Source organism: Syngnathus leptorhynchus, chromosome 18, assembly GCF_054491065.1.
Source record: "Syngnathus leptorhynchus isolate UIUO chromosome 18, UIUO_Slep, whole genome shotgun sequence".
In the NCBI taxonomy this organism is placed as follows: Eukaryota; Metazoa; Chordata; class Actinopteri; order Syngnathiformes; family Syngnathidae; genus Syngnathus; species Syngnathus leptorhynchus.
In genome coordinates this window covers 5,774,524-5,795,614 of record NC_141212.1, presented here as the reverse complement: position 1 = coordinate 5,795,614, position 21,091 = coordinate 5,774,524, and the positions used below count along the sequence as shown (strand labels likewise).

Sequence of the window (21,091 nt, the reverse complement as noted above, 5' to 3'; positions counted from 1 at the left end):
TGATAGAGACTCAATGCCATTTGACCCCTATCAGAAGGTTTTTTAGTTTTTGAGAGTAAAATGAGAGTGTTATCCACAACCGCTAACCTGACATTACAAACACACAAATAACACTCAAGCTCCCATTAATATTAAGTGAAGGTGAATCTCAAGCGGTGATGAGGAAGTTCGAGTGAGCAGTTTCCCCGAGGCAATTGTTTAGATCCTGTATTTATAATCAAATCCTGTGTATTTTTAGCAACATGCTTGGATAGTTGATATGCATAATATATACTTTTCAAGGGCTTAAATGGACCACGAGGACTCTTGTTTCCTCTCCAAAGACTCTTTCCCCTCACTTGAGCTGCTCTGGCTGTTTAACACACAGAAAGTGGTCAAGCTTTTCCCACTTCCTGCGTTCTCAAGGAAAAAAAAAGATGTCCTTCAATTTCTGGGTCCCATGGTTCATAATGATCTGTTCTCTGGCTCCCATAGGCAGGCCGTTACTATGGCAACTTGATGACGCTCTGTGGGAGAAGGGAGGGAGAGGAGAAGGGCGGGTGGGAGAAATGAGGAAGAGGTTACTGCACCAAAGATTGACTCAATAGAGATGATGACTCACTCTAATATCAAATATTAAATAAACTACACAAGAAGACTATTTAAATAGCTTTAAAATACAGGAAAGAGAGATTTAGTTAGAGTGTAGACTACCTGTTTCTAAAAATAAAAAAGATGTTAAGTTTGGGTAAATATTCCATTCTCAACATTCATTGTGTTAAAATTTTTATTCATGTCATTTCCACAGAGAACAGCAGAGTTGACAGTTATACAAGACACAACTGAAATGTAATGGTATCCTCTATTGAAACTTTTATATGATTTCCTACCCGAGGTTCTTCTGTTACCATAGCAACCACCGGGTAATATTCAAAACAAGTTGGTTTAATAATTACATTTTTTTTGGGTGGTAAATGGTTGAAGGCAGCAGGATTGAAGTAAAATTCATTTATAGGGGTAAGTTGTTACCTGACTATGATAATTTTCAACACAAATTACATTTTAAATTCAAAAAGTAGAGGTAGAAGTACTGATTCAACTCCTTGATTTCAGTAATAATAAGACCATTTTGTATTCTGAAGTGTACATACACTCAGAAGTAAAAATGAATTTATTTATTTAATATGCTAATTTCAAAACTTGGAAAAATGGGAATAAAATCAAATTTTAAATTTTACTTTATGCTAATATTTATTAATTCATTAATTTATTAATTAATTTATTGATTTATACATTTATTTATTGATTTATTTATTAATTTGTTTATTGATTTATTAATTATTTTATTATTATTGCTATTCTTCTTCTTCTTCTTATTATTATTATTATTATTATTATTATTATTATTATTATTATTGTTATTATCTTAGTCTTTCTGGCGCAAAATATACGATCTTGGACCAAAACAATCGCATTCTTTCAGTGAACTTCACTGGCGTTAGGACCCGGCGTTGACTTTGGTTGTAAGTCCGTTGCTGCTGCTGGCGGGGCAAGGCACAGCAGAGAAACCAACACGCACACAGCCGCGCGTGCACGTACACGCGCGCACAAACACTCACTGTGCTCGGCTGAGAGAGAGAGAGAGAGAGAGAGAGAGAAAGGGAGAGAGAGAGAGAGACTGAGGGAGAAAGAGAGAGAGCATCGGAACGCAGCGGCTTTTGCGCGCGTGTGTGCATGCGTGTGTGTATGCATGTGTGTGTGTGCGTGTGTGTGTGTGTGTGTGTAAGTGCGTACGCTCTCACTCGGCGGTAGAAACGACAGACGGGGCGGACATGGAGCAATTCGGGGAAAAACGCTGGGAAGTGACCGAGCTCTGACGCGAAGAGCGGGGGGGGGGGGGACGAAGAAAATCCTGCAAGGACGGAGAGGAAATACGGGAGGAGAGAAGGAAGCACGGAAGGGAAGGAGGGCGGCGAAAAAAGTCTGACAGAGGATAGGAAGAGAGTGAAAGCAGGCTCGTCTGGAACGCAGCAGGATCCTAAGGTGACTTTATGGCTCTTTTATTTGGTGCGTGACTGGACCGTGCGCTGTTGACATGCGCTGCAAGGCTGTGACCGCACTTAAAGGGAACAGTCAAGGTGTGTGAGTGTGTGTGTGTGTGTGTGTGTGTGGGGTGGGGGGGTGGGGGGGCACTCTCAAAGTGTGTGCAATGTATAGTCTCTTGGTTGTCATTTCCATACACTCTAAAAAAAGAGGGGGCTAAAGTGTAAAGAGAGCTGACCACTGCAAACTGGAGTGAAGGGGTCTAAAGGAGCGGATACTTTCCACAACAAACTACAAACACACACTTTCCCTACTAGGAAGTTTTTTGTGCATGCGACGACTCAGGTATAAATAATGTCCTTAAATGAAGGTCGGGCAAATTTAACCACTTCACTCATTCATGTGTTTTAGGTTGCCTGGTCGTTTAAACGACCCTTGAAAGAATGTTCTTTTCTCCGGGAAACTTGAGTGACAGCGAACGCGGCTTGAAAAGTTAAAGGGAAGCATCCCTTTTGTGTGCGCGCGCGCGTGAGCGTGCGCGCGTGTGTCAGACAGCAAACAGGTTGAGGGAGGCAGATCCGATCAAACGCACAGCAACAGTGGAGCAAAGCGTGGCACAGGCTGAGCAGCAGCACATTGCGTTGCACACACACACACACACACACACACACACACACACACACACACACACACACACACACACACACACACACACACACCAATGAATACACACATTCTCTCCAGCTCCGTCGCCAGGAGAACAGCTGGGAAAAGTGTGTGTGTGTGTGTGTGTGTGTGTGTGTGTGTGTGTGTGTGTGTGTGTGTGTGTGTGTGTGTGTGTGTGTGTGTGTGTGTGTTCACGCGCCTGAGAGCGTTTCACTTGATGCATGCCCCCCTGCCTCTGCACGTGCAGGACTGTTTGCTTTTGCATTATCTTTTGCTTCTGTGCCTTTGTGTCTCCATGTGTGTATGTCGGCGATGACTGTTATGTCGTTTTCGTGGATCTCCCTTCTGGTATGAAGGAAAGAAAGAAGGGCTTCCCAGAAAGAAAAACGATCAGATGACCAAAGAATAAGGCAGATGAGAAGAGTAACCCCCCCCACACACCTTCTCGACAAAGCGGAGATGGAGCGAAGGAGACAGGGCCTGACGTGCTCCCTCCAGGAGTGCTCAGAGTGCCGCTCATTCATAATTCACCTCCGTGGCAAGCGTTCATTCACATATTGCCCCCCCCCCCCCCCCCCCCATGGCTGCGCTCAATGGAGCTCTCAACCCCTCCACCTCTTGGTGTCTCTCAATGGACACCCCTGTGGCGCGGCGTTCACTTAGCACCGACTCCTCTTTTTCAGTTCCTCCGAAAAGCTTTTTTTTAAAAAAATTTTATGATTCTTCAGACGGCAGCACTTTCTCAGCTGGAATCTCCGATGTGAGATTAAGTTGTGTAAATTGAATATTGAATTCAGACTCCACCCTAGACACAGATAATTGCTATGGATGGCTCGGAGGGTTAGCACTCTCACTACAAGTGTTGTTTGTCGGATTCCCCTAACACAGCTAAAGCAGCCTATTATGGATCTATAATTCATGTGTGAATGAATTGAATCGTCTGTGTTTGGATAAAAGGCGTTAGATGGTGTCTTGGATGCCAGGGCATGATTTATTCAGAGTAAATACTCAAAAATGGCTGTTTTGATGTTTCTGATTGTATCGTTTGTGACTGGGACTGCACTGTGGTCTGGTCCGCCGTGATCTATGAACCGTGATGGTTTGGGAAAATAAATATGAATGAATAACCTTAAATATTTTATGGTTTTGAAGGAATTTTACATGTTTGTACGAAAGAAATTTATTAGCTCTTCTTGGAACAAAAATGTGATTAGTATTCTCAGCTGAAAATAATTACAGTGATCCCTCGCTACTTCACGTTTCGTTTATCGCGGGTTCACTACATCGCAGATTTTTTTTCCAAATTAAAGAAACATTTAAAAGTCAAAATACAACTTCTAAATTGAGGAAACGTGTCTAACCTTTAGGACAATGTAGTATTGCTCCAAAAGTTCGTTTACATTCCTTTAGAAGTCCATTTTTGCGCGTTAGCATGATCCCGAATTAGCATCTTTCCGCTAACTCGTTAGCCTGCCCAGCACTTCTTGTTGGTGACCGTACTTTGCGGATTTCACTTATCGCGGGTGGTTTTTGGAACCAATTATCCGCGATAAACGAGGGATTACTGTATACAAAATACAACAATAATAATAAATTGGACACTATTTCCCACTGTTTTTTTTTCCATCAACTATTTTGAGCAGATGGCAAGGACAGTCCGCCTCCATCTTTTTCTTTTCCTTGAGTTTGAGTGAATTATTTTGATTTCCTGGAGTGACCACTGAAAATATTGAGTAGAAACACTAAGTGGGTGGTTGTGTGTTTGATCCATGCGATCCATGCAATATCAAAAGATATTCAAACTGTTATGTCTGTGGCTCCCCGTGTTTTTGAAATTTGTTTTGAAAATTCTCAAGTGAGTCACTCACAAGTCAAGCCTGCATTTGCTATGCTGACAGCTGCGATAGCGCTCTACAGTAAAAGCAAAAAAAAAAAAAAACCAGACACGGTTCATCCATCCAAAGGAGTGTGAGGCACTTTTCCTTCAGAATTCTTGATCAGGACTCAGCCTGTGCTGTTGTCAAGGGTTTGATTCCCTTACGGCTCCAAGCATACCAAATATAGTAAAACTAATTAAAGACGTGGTTCACACCCATCAGGAAAAAAAAAAAAAAAAATTGCATTGTGCGTTTTGATGGAAATCTCGTGAGGTCCCTTGCTCTTGATGGGATAGTTTTCATAACTCCCAATTGGCATCAGTAGAAGCAATTATTGAGACTCAGATGTTTGAAGAGAACAGAAAAGAGCAATAGAAACGATCACAGTGTATTGTTAACCCAAATTTAAATCTATCTATACCTTACATATTTCCACCTCTTATTTTCACAAGTGTAAATCCCAGCGTCTATACTATGACCTTGGTTGCTATGACAACTGAATGGGTCAGCTTAAGTCTATTCATACACATTCAGCCCGGGAGTACAATGAAGTGCTGGTTTTAGACAAAAGGGTGTCTTCTAAGACAGATTGTCCACTAATTTTCAATTTACCATCTCATATATTATCAGAATGGCCCAGAATTTGTTTTTCAGACCTGGCTTGTTGTCTTCTGTAATGTGATCTTCATGGCTAGGCAGAATTTATGTCGACTATGGGATGCATTTGATTGTATTTCCTTTGCCAGAGGGTTTCAAAATAAATGCCCTAAACCATAGGTGTCAAACTCAAGGCCTGGGGGCCAGATATGGGCCACCTCGTCATTTTATGTGGCCCGCGAAGACAAATTGTGCATCGACTTCATGTGTCAATACTAAAATTACAAATTGTATTCATCTTTAAAAAAATAGTCATACTGCTAGCAATTACTTTTACAATGAATCTTTTTCAAATATTTAAACAGTTTATACTAGTCTCTGATTTTAAAATAGATGGACGTTTTCTACCTATAGCCTGAAATTTACACAAATATTTACCGTAACCCCCAAAATAAGCCTCGAGTTAAATCGATGTTTTAGACAAGAATGGAAAAACAGTGTAGCCAAGTGATGGAGCTAGTTTTAAAGCATAATGGCTCTTTGTATCTGCCAGGTTCTAATAGTCTTCGATAAGATATGACAGTGACGAGCCACACTGCCCAAAAATCACCTCTTCACTTCAACTTCCTGAGGTGCTGCCAGCCGCAACCTCACATCGTAAAACACAAATACACACATGCATCAAAACAGACCCACACACACACACACACACACACACACACACACACTAGCATTAAAAGAGCTCGTGTAAAAATAGAGCTCACAAACAAATAGGGGGGGTTTTATGTTTACAGGAAGTTGATGTCATGTTTGGTATAAAATCCATAACAGACAAATTGAGGTTTTTGGTATCAGTTTCCTTAGCTTTGGCGTACTTTTTTTTTTTTTATTTGCCTCTAAAAGAGCTGCAGAGTTCAAGGAAATGTTGTTTACGCACATTGTTTTTCATGGCGGAGGCATGCACAGAATGACGCTGCTGCGGTTGCCAAGCAACGCTGGGACGTGGGCGGAAGGATTTCCTGTCCTTAGGAAGCACTGTTGATGAGAGTTTGTGTGCATACATACATGTGGGGGGAGAAAAAAAATTGAGTGTGCATTTCAGTATTACGCTTGAGTGCCTGTGTTTTAATTTACTCTTTGCCTCAAGTATAAGCAAAGTTACAAAAGTCCTTCTGTAAACACAAAAGAAAAATGACTGAGGAAAAAAAAAATCTGGTCTGTACACTTTAGATAAGTGTTACATAACTCCTCGTGCCGGGTCGTATGTGAACTCCTCCTCTTCAACCCCAAACGCTCCCGCACTGTGACATAGCAACCGTGCTCAGGCCAGTCAGCCTCTGTGCTGATGATGTCATCAGCATGCTTTATTTTTATTTTATTTTTTTTAATGTCTTCTCTCACACATGAGATTGCAATTATGTGTTCTTGCTCTGTAAGCAATCACACACACATATGGCGTGTCTGTCCTGCAGGCGTCGGACCCAATGATTACGTAATTGACATTGAGTGAATGGGATGACGTCAGTATGGCGCTCTCATATTCTTTCTGGCTAGCTACAGTGATGTCACAAATGGAGGCAGCCATACACAGGGTGTTTGTGTGTTGCTTTGAATAATCACGTGTAAGGACAAAAATGACCTCAGGAACCTTCTGATTTGCTTAATCTGTTTATTCCTCCTCTGCACTGACTCCATTAAAGTGACATTAAATTTGACTTTTTTTAGTCCAAAGTTATTAGCAAGATGTCGATTTGTTTCACACGTGCAGGTTCCAGACTAATTCAGCCCCCCCCCCCCCCTTCGAGTGGCTACTGTTTGAAATTGATACCCCTGTTGTCTCCCAGCTGGTAACTCCATCCCCCCGATTGCCCTTCAATCTGTGACCGTTTGACCTTTTGTTGATTCTCATTCTGTGAAAGCCAACAATGCGGAGGGAGATGGAGAAGATGTGGTGTTGACTTCACACATATGACACCATCCGGTTCTTATTTTAGCAAAACAACACACAGCGTCATAGAGAAGGCGATATGTTGGTTAGCCTTTTATGGCAATCTACCAAAACAACTTTTCCAGTTGGAGTTGTGAAATGTGTCTTTCTTTGGGCGGTCATATCCAAACTCTGCACATAACCCGTCAAGTGGATGACGAGTTTAAAAGATGTTTACCCACACGTACACACTCACAAAACAAACATCTTGTTTGTCCCACTTTTTTGCTTTAACCTCAAATCACACACTCTTCTCATTTGCACTTGTTTATAGCCAAAAACAATAATGCAAGTTCTCTTTCCTGGTGGCTCAGTCATCAAAGCGTACACAATGAAATTTTAATTGTATTTCATGCTTAAATGACATTTAATAATGGTACTATGAATATTACTATTCACACTAAAATAGATGACATAATCCCGCTTTCAAATTTCTTCTAAATCTGAACCTGAACATCCCAGAAACGGATTACGTTCCGAACTCCAGATTCCATTTTATGAAATGCAGTAAATGAAGTCCAAATGATAAACCCAATGATGTGCGTTTGCTATATACGCATATGCTGCACCCCCACCACCAGGAGTCTTTGAGCCTTAGTCAGCGTCTGTGTGTCCATGCGTGGGCCTGTTCCCTGGCAATGTTAGGGGGAAAAAATACCTTCCCATATGATGTAAGCACCCAAGTGCGTGTGTGCATAATTGCAAGCTTGTGTAATGGTCATTCTCGGAGATAGGGTTTACGATGGCTCAAGAAGAGAGTCACTCCCGCATTTAAATATCGGACGTCACGATGTAAACAGACGTCAGTCCAATTTGTGTCACTTTCTGCCTATTTGTCCAACTGATAATTAACTGTAACGAAATCATTTCTTATTATTCATCACTTTCCACACCACTTGGTCATTTTTTTTTTCCCCATTTCCTTCCTGTTCATTTTTTAATTCTGTTGGCCACATGCATCCTCCTTATATGGCTTTCTGGAATTAGTTCCTTGCTTGCTCTTTAATATAATGAATTTCCTCCCACTGGGACAGGGCCTGATTATTTTAGCTGTTCAGCAGCACGGTAAGAAACCCATCTGAATTAGAAAACTACACACCGATTTACACCAAGTTACTTTTTTTTATAAACTGTTGAAGGGTTTTGCGCAGGTTAAGTTCACAAGAATCACAGAAGCAGTAAAAAAAAAAAAATAACCACTCTTAAAATGCACCAACAACACTGAGATGTTTTTTTCTCTCAAGATCCATTCATGAAATAAAACGTACTCATCTCTTCCTTGACTGCAAACCAACACACCATGTGAGCTATTTGTACAATTTCAATCCTCGTTTTCATAAAAGGAATGTCCTTGGCCTTTCCGACCTTCGCGCTACCGCTGAACCCTTCGTCAAACACCCGGGGCGGGCTCTCACGTGGCGTTCAGACCAATGACGAATCGGGTGGATAATGACATCAGTTAACGAAGAGTCTTTAGGACCGGCCCCTCGAGGTGATTCGTCCCAGAGAGAGTGCTCTTGCTGTTATGATGATTAAGTGGTATATGAAGGGCTATCAGAGGAGAGCCCCTTAATGAAAGTGGAGCTCAGAGAGTGCAGGCATTGGTGAAGCTGTGGAGAGCTAGGAAGAAAAAAAAAAAGGGAAAAGAGGGGAATTGAAAAGAGTTTAAGGTGGGGGACAAAGCGTGCGAGGAGAAGAAAAGAGAGAGAGAGAGAGCACAGAGGTGAATATTTAGCAGCTCTGTCGAGACTTGCTGAGTCTGATTGTTTATGCTCTGAATGTAGCACGAGGCAGGCGGCGAGCACAGGAAACCACAGTCAAAGAGCAAAGCAGAAAGGGAACATGTGTCTGGGAATGCAAACAAATTTGGAAGATCCAGTTGACCTAAATGCATTTACACGCAAGAATGCTCTGCGGTGAATGTGAACATTAGTTTGCTGACTCCTATCCCTACGCCATTTTTATTCGGTGATATTGATTGCCATTAGTCAATTTCTACCAATTCTGAAATTTTTATTTTGTGTTTTCCAATTATATCCATTCTGGAAATATTGTCAAAACACCAAAGTTCATGACTGTATGGATTCAATGTCTTTTACAGGGGTGTGTCAGAAAAGTTCCAGGATGGTGTGGATTACAATTTTCCTATTGCATTGCAATAAACCGAATAAAAAAAAAAAAAAAAATGTAGCTTCGTCATTGAGAGAGCAGCTTCACAGAACTCCCATTAGCATAACCCTCTGCAATGCTATAAACCAGAATGGCATTTAGTAGATTGCAGCCTTCCAAGCCTGAACTATCCTGATTTGGATCAGCAAAAAAAAAAATGTTGACACATTCCTGCAGTAATCAATGTGTTGACATCAGTTAAGTATTGCCATATTATGTTAATTAACAGACAAATGGATTGTAAAAGTCTCACATGTTAAAAACCTACAGAGAAATTAGTGTTGTTTGTTGTCAGTCTTTGGGAACGAGCCGGGGCACCCACCGAGATCTCAACACAAGCACTCTACCACTGTGTCTGTATTTAGGGTAAACATTCGAGTGGGAGTGTGTGTGCCAACAGATGGACCTTTCTCAGTTTATCCAACAAACACTACTGTCAGTGGCGTACATTTGGCACCGGGCAGATGGATATGTCGGACTTTGCTTCTGAGTCGGGCAAAAAAATATCAGATAAGGCCGTAGGGGGTTCCAAAAGAGCAGTTTTCCTTTTAGCTCAAACTTATGATGCTGTTACTGTATTACAGAGGCTTCACTTTTAAAAAAAAAAAAGGATGCTTCCTTACTTTCTGACACATCACCCATGGCTAAAGGATTGTAGTAGAAAAAGCTTAAGATAGATCACAGACTAAAAATATGAACCGCATTATGTGTTGTTCTTCTGTGTTCACCGGAGTGAACACTCGAGAGGAATATCTACAAAAAGATTCAAGATGTATAAAGAGTGCCAATTTATCCAGGTGTGTTATCTAAATCCTGGTAATTTGGGATTTTAAGATAAAGTGTGGTATGAGTGTTGTCTCATCAATGGCCGACCTCATAGTCGCATCTAATTTCTTGATTTATTCCTGACCGTGACGCTCATGTTTGCAAGAGTATAAATAAAAGCAAATGATGTATTTGTGTTAATCCTGGAGTGACAAAATGGAAACTTTCTTCATGGGAGTCCAAAATCTGTAATGGCGCCCTTGCATGAAAGAATGGTGGCCATTGCCAGGCCCTCAGCACTAATTCTGTTAGCAGGACTTGTCAGCTAGCATACGCTGAAATGTTGCTAATGTTGCTAATGCTAGTAAAATGTCTCTTGTTTACATCCACTTCCTATTTACCCTCTTTTTCGTCGTTCCATGCTATTTTTCTTCGTCACTCTTCCTCTGTATTTTGTGATTAGAAGATTCCAGATCAAGGTTAAAGATAGAAGAACCTTGTATTATTTGTCTTATTTCAAACCCGAGTATAATAAAATGGCTGATCATTAATAAACTTTTTGTTGCACTGGGCAGTGGTTTAGAGGGAAAAGTCAAGATTGAGGGAGGGTAAGAAAACTTGACAAACACAAATGCATCCAACAAAAACACAGAATATCAAAACCAGATAAATGTCACATTGCCAAGAGACTGCTTATTAACCACTCCACTAAGCAAGGCTTAAGTTTCAAAACAGCAGGCTCATTGCCAAACCTATTTAAATCTTAACTAAACAGAAAGAAAAAAAAAAGACAAATCCTTATTGAGTCTGTCACAAGCACCTTCATTAACCGTGTAAACTTAGCGGGAGAGTTTTTCCAGCTTTAAATAATTTTACAGCAAGCGCCATAAGAGGGAGACGAGCACATAAAGGCACTTTTGCCTAATTTGGCTCTTATCTTACGAGCAGAGATAATAAAAACAAATTCTGAGACTGTAAACAGTAATTTACTATCTTCCTTTTTCTAGAGTTGTAAGAAGAAAAACATTTGTGTTAATGTTGGACACAAAGAAGGTGATACTGACACATATACAAACTTACAGACAGTATTACAGTTCGGTGATGCGGTGACTCGGATAAAAAGTGGCGCCATGGAAATGCCAAACATAAACTTAATAAAGGATAAGGATTAAAATGGCAGCAGCTGTCCGTGACCTGCGCTTTGAAATAAAATCTTAAACTTTAAAGGAACACACGTTTCCTTACAATAGAAATATTACAATCGGAAAAAAATATTGTATTAAATTAAATCTTAAATTTTATTCACCATATACCATTTGAATGTCAGATTTATCGTCTCAATACCTTTCATATTTCCCATATCCACTTTTTGTGAATTTGCAAAACATGCTAATTTAACCATAGAGGGCACGCTTGTGTCACCGGACGTTCTCTTCCAGTTTTTGTGCCATTTTTTTTTTTTTTTTTTTGGGTGGTCTGTGACAAACTGTCGGCCAGTGGCTGAGAGCCTGTGCTGCTGTTTGTTAAAGATAAGTCAAGAAGCCAGAGGGGGGTAAAAAAAAAAGAGGGTCACAGACAGACAGAGTCCTGCTTGTTTATTTGAAAATAGTGATTTCTTTTTTGGGTTGTTGTTGGGTTCGGAGCACGACATCCCCATAGAAAACAAAAAACAAAAAAACATCCTTCTTCAGAATTTCATCTCAACACTATCCTCGGTACCTGATAGATCCCTGGTCTTTTCTTGATACAGTCCACCAAACCTTTCTCCTGGCACTTTTTTTGACCTGAACCCTTTCCTCGGCTGCTATCAAAGCTCTCTTGGCTGTGACTGTGCGCTTTGATATCCAATCGTGTTTTGAAACACTCTTTCTCAGTGTCTCACTCCATCTTGTTCGCCTTTCCCTCAATATTGTAAAAGAGCACAGACTGCCGACAGGGACCCCCGCTCACTGTCAGAGCAGAGAGAATGCCTTTGAGGGAGTGAGGGAAGGGCTGAACACGAGAAGGAGGGGTTTGATAGCAAGGTGTGTGTTTTCATTGTGAGGTCTGAATCTCGATTTATTATGTCGTCAAATTTCAATTCATTGTAGTCTAATCTTGCGAGGCGGGAGGATTCATGAAGACAGACAAATGTAATCCATCTTTTCAAGATGAGAGGAGAGTGGGCGATCCAAAAAAAAAATGGACAAATCAAAAGAACACGTTTCAAATACCTCAATCTGACTTTGCTGGGTTAATTGTTCACCCTTCTCGAAATACTTCTTGTAGGTTCCTTCTCAGATTGGCTAAAGAAAATCTTTTGAAACCAAACATCTGGCATGCCAGGTTAAGTGCAGTCCTGACTTGCCTTTTTTTTTTGGCACACCTTATTTTTTATGAGCTACTTGCTTCGACTAGTACTTCTCATACGGTTACCGCTGCCATATCACGGGATTTAAGTTTAGAACATACAAATTCCACGCAGAGACGTTCCAGTGGAGATTCAAACCTAGATCTGCTGACTGTGAGGCAGAAGTGCCGAACACTAGTACAACGTGCTGCCACATTAAAATTCTATCCAAGATTGGTGATTATAAGGCACATAACTGCACATTAAGATAATTTATTTGTACCATACGGGGAAATTCCATTGAGGCAAACAAACCAGTGCAGCAAACGAGTCAAACTTTATTCAACTGTTGAGTTTTGAGAAAATTACTGGATTTTATGTGCCTTATAGTTTGAAAAATACAGTATTCTTTATTAAGACTTGGACTGTTGCTTAATTCATAAAAATGACCTAAATGAACATTTCTGTAGATGCACCAGAATCAGCCAAGGGTCTAATTCTAATGCGTATTTTAAAATAAATAATATTTTGCTTCCCCATTGTTTTTTTTTTTTTTTTTTCTTACACAGCCGTCACTTTTGCAGAAAACTATAATAGACAGAGGTGTCCACGGGAAAGAAACATAACTAGGACTGCCTTAAAACAGCTCTGCTCAACACTGATGACACCAGCACACATTTTCACACGCGCGTGGTGTCATTTTTGAGCATTCATATGTTCCGTGTAGATAAATAAGCATGGGCGTAAAGCTGTGCAAACAAGTGTGCTGTGTTGTTGACAGCTCATTAACCACAGTAAAGCTGAGCGTCATTTTTGGCTGATAACACCAAACTCAATTTGATAAGGCAATTATCTATAAGTCTATTAAATAAGAACCTGTCCCTTTGTATTTTGAGTTGTTTTTAGGAAATATTCTAAAAAGGGGGTTAGGGTAACCTAACCCTAACCAAAACATAAAACTTGATATCATATAAACAGCTACTGATATGATAACTTTTTCGAAGTGGTACCAGGACAGCAAAGTAAATCTGTGAGTGGCCGAGTGAGCATGTGAGTGTTTACAACAGAGACGCGCTGTAATTGCCACTGTCAAACATCTTGTTTTTTTGTTTTTATTTCAACTTGACTCAAGTGCTGTGTCCTTCACACACAAACATAACCCCAACAGATGTCACCTTCAAGTGTCCACATTGAAAATGCATAGTTTATATGCGTCTGACTCTGATTAGTCTCCATCCTCAGGCGGCGAGGGCGAGCGTGGCTTTTGCCACTGCTGGATGCCGATGAATCACAGCAAGCTTACTTTTGTTTGCCTGACGCAAGTGTCTGTTTGCTTTGTTGGTTAGCCTACTTTGGAACACAGAGGCTCTGCATGTCTGCGTGTGCCGTCTTGAATTATTCACCGGCCGTATTTGATTTGGTTCCATTGTACATCACATATGTCGTGTCGGAGATATTTGCCTCAAAGGAAGTTGTGGATTTTTTTTTTATAGAGGAAGCATTTTGAGTTTAAGTGTTTTTGTGGCCCATTTGAAATATTTTAAGATTATTATTATTTTTATTTATTTTGAGATTACATTCTAGGACACCATTACTGTGAATATATCTCATCCATAATAGTATCTTATTTATTTGGGCATTATGGAAATAAATATTAATTTTCTACTGCATTTCTTTTGCTTGTAGGAAAGCTGTAGAGCATGATTGGCTTCATTTTGAAATAATTGTGATTGAACTAATTCCAACCAATCTAAAAAATCCAGAGGTCAGCATTGTTCTGCTCACAACAATACTAACATTACTAAAGGAGTTAAAAAAACATTCAGAGAGATTTAAAAATATCCTCATAGTCAACATTTAATTGCAGGAGGCCCTACTTTGTTGCCTTAAATTGAGAATCAAGAGGGTCAAATTTTGGTGAGCAACTGTGAAACTGAAACGACATAATGAGGCTTATTAGTAAAAAATAAAATGTTCCTGGAATAACTCTTAGAGTACCAATTTGGCAACAATTTGCAGAAAATCAGGTATGTGCTAGTTAAATAGGTCAACATTATAATTTTTTACTTTCGGACATTTGATTAAAGCCAGCTGCAGATTGAGTAACAAGGCTGAAATAGAAAAAAAAAAAATGGAGAAACACGAGCAAATTCAGTGCAGGACCCTCACACACCTACCAACTCGCTACAATAAAAAAAAAAATTGCAGCCCCCTGGCGAACAACGATTTGAAGCTATATTATTTTATTGAGCCACAAACAACATCGTCCAATTGTCAAGGAAAAAGCGGATTTGCCTTAGCTGCCATCGTTACTATGTCTCTGTCTGTGCAGAATAAAAAAAGAAACATGTGAGAAGAAAAGAAAAATTGTGATCTTGTGGGATCTCTTGGCAATGATAAAATTGTAAATATAGTTTGAATGGCAGTCGAAATAGTTGCAGACAGTCAGTCTGCACTCTACATGACGCTTGTTTGTTGCTGGCTTTTTATATTGCGGATATTTTTGGTTTTACTCTCTGCTTGGATTGTTTACAACCGGTAAACTTGTTATATTTCTGTCTTTTCTGCCTACTTTTAAAAAGTCAAGCGTTCGGTTAAAATACACATTTTATTTGTGTGAATATTTCCGGTTATGGTGGTTGCCAGACAGCATTGACTGGGATCAAAAGGTCAGCAGCAATCCACCCAGGTCACCCCTGACCACCTGACCTCTATCCCATAATTCTTTACCACCATGGGTGACATGGAGGAAGACATAAACAGACCTTACAGGATGTGATTGGTCTTGCTCAGCTTGCTTAAAGCCCAGTGGAAACAGGAAATGCAATGGTGGGGTGATAGTCCAGAGTTTGAAAATGGAGACCATAACTAGGTTTCCTTCCTTGTTGACATATGTAGCAGAAATTATTATACTCCACACTCTGATTTTTCTTTTTCCCCATTTTCTGCCTATCATCGGTCTCCGTCTCCCATCCCGGCTAACCTGACTATGTGCAGGAGTGATAAAGGTCGTCTTTTGTCATCAAAAAGTACAGATTAGTTTTTGCCTCGGTACATCTGACTGTTTGCTTTATCACTGGGACCAGAGTGTGCCACAAGGTTTAGCAAACCTCTCTGCAAGGTAATAACTCCTACCAGTCTTTTGTATTAACTCGAATACTAGTATTATAATTTTAGCGTGAGGTCAGGGGAAGGGGGAATGTTAGCACAGTCTTTATTTGACTGTGTCGTGTAGACTGACAGGAAAGTGTGGATGTGGCATGCAACATATATCATAAGCGGGGATCAAACTGACAAAGTTATAATAGTCGTTTCAGTCCACTAAGGGACCAGAGTAAAGCCGAAACGTTGACGGCATGTCATAAGACTATATTGGTTTTATTTTAATATTCCTCCACTGATGTGGTTTGCGGGAGGGGGCGGCAACTTGATAACCACTGGAAGTCGGTTCTGCGAATATAACAGCCAGTAGGGAACAGAATTGAGCTTGTGATATAAAGCATATTATTGAAATGTTTCTTCTGGCTATGGCGTGCAAAACATTCAAAATTCAGAAGCGGCAGCCAACAGGGAATGAAGATCTTCTGAGGATTAGGTAAATTTGACATGTGATTTAGACTCGTATCGACGAGAGCGTGAACGCATTGTAAGATGATTACACTGTCAATTAGAGAATGGGAATTAGAATTTTTTTTTTTTTTCACAAGGCTTAAGGATGTCAGTAGAGGTCACCAGGGTTCATTAAGGTCAAAATTATTAGGTTTATGTTTGGTGTGTAAAAGCTACTGATTAACATATCTGTAGTTCCATCATGCCGATGTTTGCTCATCTTTGTATTGTCAAATGTTTTATTTGCAAAAAAATTATTTCATGACATCCGTTGAAGCATCCATGAAGAAAAGTGCTTTCCTTATCACGTGTCCCTTTTATCCCTGCTAAAATATTAAAGACCACCAAACACATCATTCATAAAGTGATTTGTGCTTTCTGTTCATCTACTTGTCGCAGACATAATGAGGGTAAAGTGGTGGGGGGTCTGCAGATATGACCTAATTGCCAAAACCGAAAGTCAGAAATCCCTCCAGTGGGTTTCTTGGTCCCGTCGGCTTCCAAACAACCGACAACACCAAACAAGAACCAAATTCAAAAGTGTTGTCTGGAATTGGGCTTGGATAACATTGTGTATTCACAGTTTTAGCTATTATCACTAATAATCGAATAATATAGATTATTATTAATTATCATATATCTAATAAAATAAAATAAATTACGATTTAATTAAATTAAATACCATTTACCTGTGGGTTTTGTTATTTTTGTAATCTGTGTCCCATACAGCATTAAATACCAGGAACGGAAAGCTACCACGCACAAGAAAATCAACCACATTCCTGGTGACAAATAATATAGATTATTATTAATTATAATATATCTAAAAAATAAAATAAATTAAGATTTAATTAAATTAAATTAAATTAAATACCATTGACCCGTGGGTTTTGTTATTTTTGTAATCTGTGTCCCATACAGCATTAAATACCAGGAACGGAAAGCTACCACGCACAAGAAAATCAACCACATTCCTGGTGACAAAAACACCTCCCACTCTTTTACAGCCAAACACGTTGCTCCGCCCACCTATCCCGATCATATGCAAACATATGTTGTAAAAAGAAGTAACAGGGCCTTTATGAGTAAGCTCTATCCGCAAGGAATTTGGGGTTTTTATGGTACAGGATGTACTTGCACTGAGGTTTTGACTATTTTCTGTCTCTATGGTGAAAATAACACAGGGTGTGTATGTAGACAGGATATATGTGCATATAAGTCGAGCGAAAAAGTCACACAAGCAGATGTAAACAATTATGGCCGAGCTCAAAGACGCAACAGAAAAGGAATTTTGGAATTTTCGGAATGACATTTGTTTGCCGTATGACATCTGTGAGGGTCGCTGTTTTAATTGGGGATATTAAATTGTGTGAATGTTTGTTCAGGCATGTAAACAAGATGTTTCAGAAACCAGAATTTTGACCTCTTTTGTGTTGAAAAAGAGTTTTGATCACAGTTATCATAAGTGCATAAAAACAAATTGTCCAAAAGAAAATACGTGAAAATCGAAATGTATCGTATCACCGAAACCTTTTTTTTTTTTTTTTAAAGCTGATGTATGATACCCGATTCAAAATGACATCTGCAACCCATTTGTAATGATTCACATTAGTAGTCGTTAACGAGAAAAAACAAGATGGAGAAACAAATAAATACAGAGATTCTTCTTTTCTCTTTCTCATTTTTAAGCCTTGGGGCGAGTAATTGGGGGGGGGGGGGATTCCTGACTGGGTGCTATTCTAGTTTCATCAGTGATGTCTATAATCTGCTTTTTGGAATCTGTATTCATGGCAGCGTAGGAATAATCGGAGACACCAACTGTTCTCCAATGGTGTATCAAACTGGGAAAAGCCATTTATTCTAATTGAATTGTCTCTTTAGAGGTATGTGTTATCAGGTTAGAAAGTGCAAATAGAGCTGGGGTGGTGCCAGACCTCACAGATTATACCTTCAATACTAGATTGCTATGCATAGGATTTAACATTGAGCGATACTTAGAGAGATAATCAGAAAGTGTACTTTGGGTCTTGTACGCACACACAAATTCATGTGGGGGAGGGGGGGGGGCACACAATGCCAAGAGTGGACATGCCAAACAAATCAAAACAAGGCATGCAAACACAAAAAAGCGATCTGGAGAATGAAGAAAACAGAGAGAATGGCACAGTCCCATCTGTCATACAAATGCGAGGATAATTTCACGCACACACTAAAACGCACCAAGTATTCGCACACTGCGGGCATCATTTTGTCTGAGCTTGAGCGATATCTGCCTTTGTCCTTTAGCGGTTGGTCTTGGGGGGGGGGGGGGGGGGGGGGGGCTGCTGTTGGAGTTGCATGAAAGTTTTGTTTAGAGCTGAGCAAGTGCGTTAAGCTTTATTAGAACCCACGGGAGACACTATGGCACACACACATATGTACGTGTGTATCCGTTTCTACACACACGCTCAAGCACGAGGCTTGGGCGGCAGCTCACGCCGGCCCCAACCAACAGTGAGGAGTTTGTTGTCATAGCAACAGTAAAATGAGATGACTTTACTGTCAGCCGTAATGTTTCATGGCCCCCTTGCCGCTATGGCAACATAACAAGGAGGAGGAAGAGAAGAGATGGAAAGAAGGAGAGCATCGGATTCATCTTTACATTCCGGTGGATTGTTTGTTACCGGGATCAATGTCAGGAAGATGCCCTTGCGTCTTTCTCCGGGAAAAGCACGGACACACTGTGACAGGCTTGTCAAACATAAAGACGCTAACAAAGGCACCCATGCAAACACTCGCACCTTGAAAAGCTTGTCAAATCCCCTTTTTCCACCTTACCCATCGTTTTGACGCTCAGCTTTCACATTTATAGTCACAGGGGCAATTTGAATTCATTACGTTCAATGTCAATATTGGTGAAACAACGCTTCTCCTCAGACAGGTACAGCTTGTTGAATGAGCTTGTCGTTGTCGGAAAGTATGCGGAAAAGGGCGATCAAAGGCTTTTTGGCGTTTCCCTCTGCTGTCGGGGGAGAGCCAGCTGGAGCGACTATGGGTTGCACGACTATACGCTATAACGTGACAAATCTATATTTAGCGGAGTCCTTCCACTACAACCGAAGAAAGAGTTATCAGCGTGGGTAGGAAATTGAAAGAGGGAGAAAGAGCAGACAGAGACGACAACCGTGTTGTTTCTCTTTTGTTGCCATGGTGACATAGCGGCCGGAGCTGTCATGGCACGGTAGGTTGCCATGGGTGACAGCTGCCCGTCAATCACGCAGAGTGAAGGGACAGATTGGCAGATGATCACCTTGGATTAGAGAGTGATCGCACCACACAGGGGCCGGGCCAGAACATATCTGGATTTAATCCCCGTGTCCTAATAATGCTGCTCTCTGATATGTTGCCTTTCATATGCATGCATGTCTGCATTTGCACGCAACATACAGAATTTGTATCCATCGCTGGTTTTACGAGGATCCTGTTTTGAGCGTTTGCCTGCCTGGATTTGAGATTGTGCCCACACTTGAATGTGAAAACAAATAATGAGTAGAGTACATTAAATTTAGATTGTGCTCGTTTGTTGTGGCCCCTTGAGCAAGGCACTGGGAAGTTGCCCACTCCTTTAATGTGTCACTAATGGTGTTTGTGTGTGCACTTTTGAGGGGTAAATGCAGAGGTCACATTAGCTATTATGCATGGAAATGCATTCAGTCCTAATTGTAATATTTCTGATTAGTCAGCAAGGACAGTTCCAATGGTTACTAATAATCACCTGATCTAATATAGTGGAACCTTTAGTGTGCAGAGTAGTAAAGAAAATATTTTTCCATTTTAAATGGATGAATGATCTGACTTTTTTTTTTTTTTTTAAATACAAACCTGAGGCAGTTTATTTGCCGCCTGCTTGCATATACTGTAAATGAAGTCATTAAGAGTCTAGTTAGAGCACGTTAAATGATCTCCAACTACATCTCCTTCTTGAAATATTACAGAATTGGCACGGTGGAATGCGTAATCCAGCAATTATGAGACCCTTTAACAGAATACTTGTATTGTGACAGCAGCCTTGTGTAATGTCAATACTTGCATGGTACGCTTGTAATTGGCTGGCAGTTGAACATGTCGGATTTCCCCCCAACCAGTGAAGCACTAAATTTGCCATCCCAGTGAGAAATGGATAAAAAGCCTCAGAGAAAAAAAAAAAAATGATGTACACTTCTCTTCTCATGTCTTTCACACTCTAATTAGAAATGTGGTCAAAAGACTGCGGTTTGTCTCTACCCTTTGGCCTTTAAGAAAATGAGAAAGACAAATGAATAACACAAGATTTTTTTTTTTTTTGCTCCCTCTATTGAGTTGTCCTTTTCTGTTTTTGTGGCTTCTCTCTCAATTCTCTTATCATTAACTTCTTGTTTTTTTTTTTTTTTTTTCAGGAGTGAGCCCTGGGCTGGATGGGACCCACCATGCCCCCCAGTAAGAAGGCCCAGAGCCCCAGTAGTGGAGCCAGCGCTTCACAGGGCATGAGCCCGCCGTACCGACAAGGCGACGCTGCGACGGCAGCGTCTGAAGCGGAGGCGGCGGACCTCTCCTTGTCCTTATCAGCGTCCTTCTCCAAAGCTGAAGACGAAGAGCTCACCAGTCTTTCCTGGCTCCACGAGAGCACCGACCTCCTCAACAGCTTCAGCCACTCGGGCTTACGTAGCGTTTCCCCGTTGCTAGACCCCGACGGTCAGCACCCCCGCTCGCCTTCTTCCACGTCGCCGTGCCCGGACGACCCCCTGTTGGGCGATGCACACTCGGCGTACGACTTGGCAGCGGGGGCCAATAGGAAACCGCCGTATTCCTTCAGCTGCTTGATCTTTATGGCTATCGAGGATGCGCCCAACAAGCGCCTGCCGGTAAAAGATATCTACGGATGGATCCTTGAGCATTTTCCTTACTTTGCAAGCGCCCCGACAGGATGGAAGAACTCAGTGCGCCATAATCTGTCACTAAACAAATGCTTCAAGAAGGTGGATAAAGACCGCAGTCAGGTAATTAGCTCAATGAAATGAATACCGTATTGGCCCGAATATAAGGCAACCCTGA

The 21,091-nt window shown here is 40.8% G+C and overlaps 1 protein-coding gene across 1 annotated transcript in view; it reads left to right on the top strand.

Annotated features, from left to right (window-relative positions):
* Positions 1-1,512: 1,512 nt before the first annotated feature.
* The window catches only part of LOC147042609 (forkhead box protein N3-like), a 42,311-nt gene continuing 22,732 nt past the window's right edge, over positions 1,513-21,091 (top strand). The window contains exons 1-2 of the mRNA XM_085938086.1: positions 1,513-2,022; positions 20,437-21,036. Of these exons, the coding sequence (XP_085794212.1) occupies positions 20,455-21,036 (582 nt within the window). The 5' untranslated portion in view covers positions 1,513-2,022; positions 20,437-20,454. The remainder of the gene's footprint in view (positions 2,023-20,436; positions 21,037-21,091) is intronic.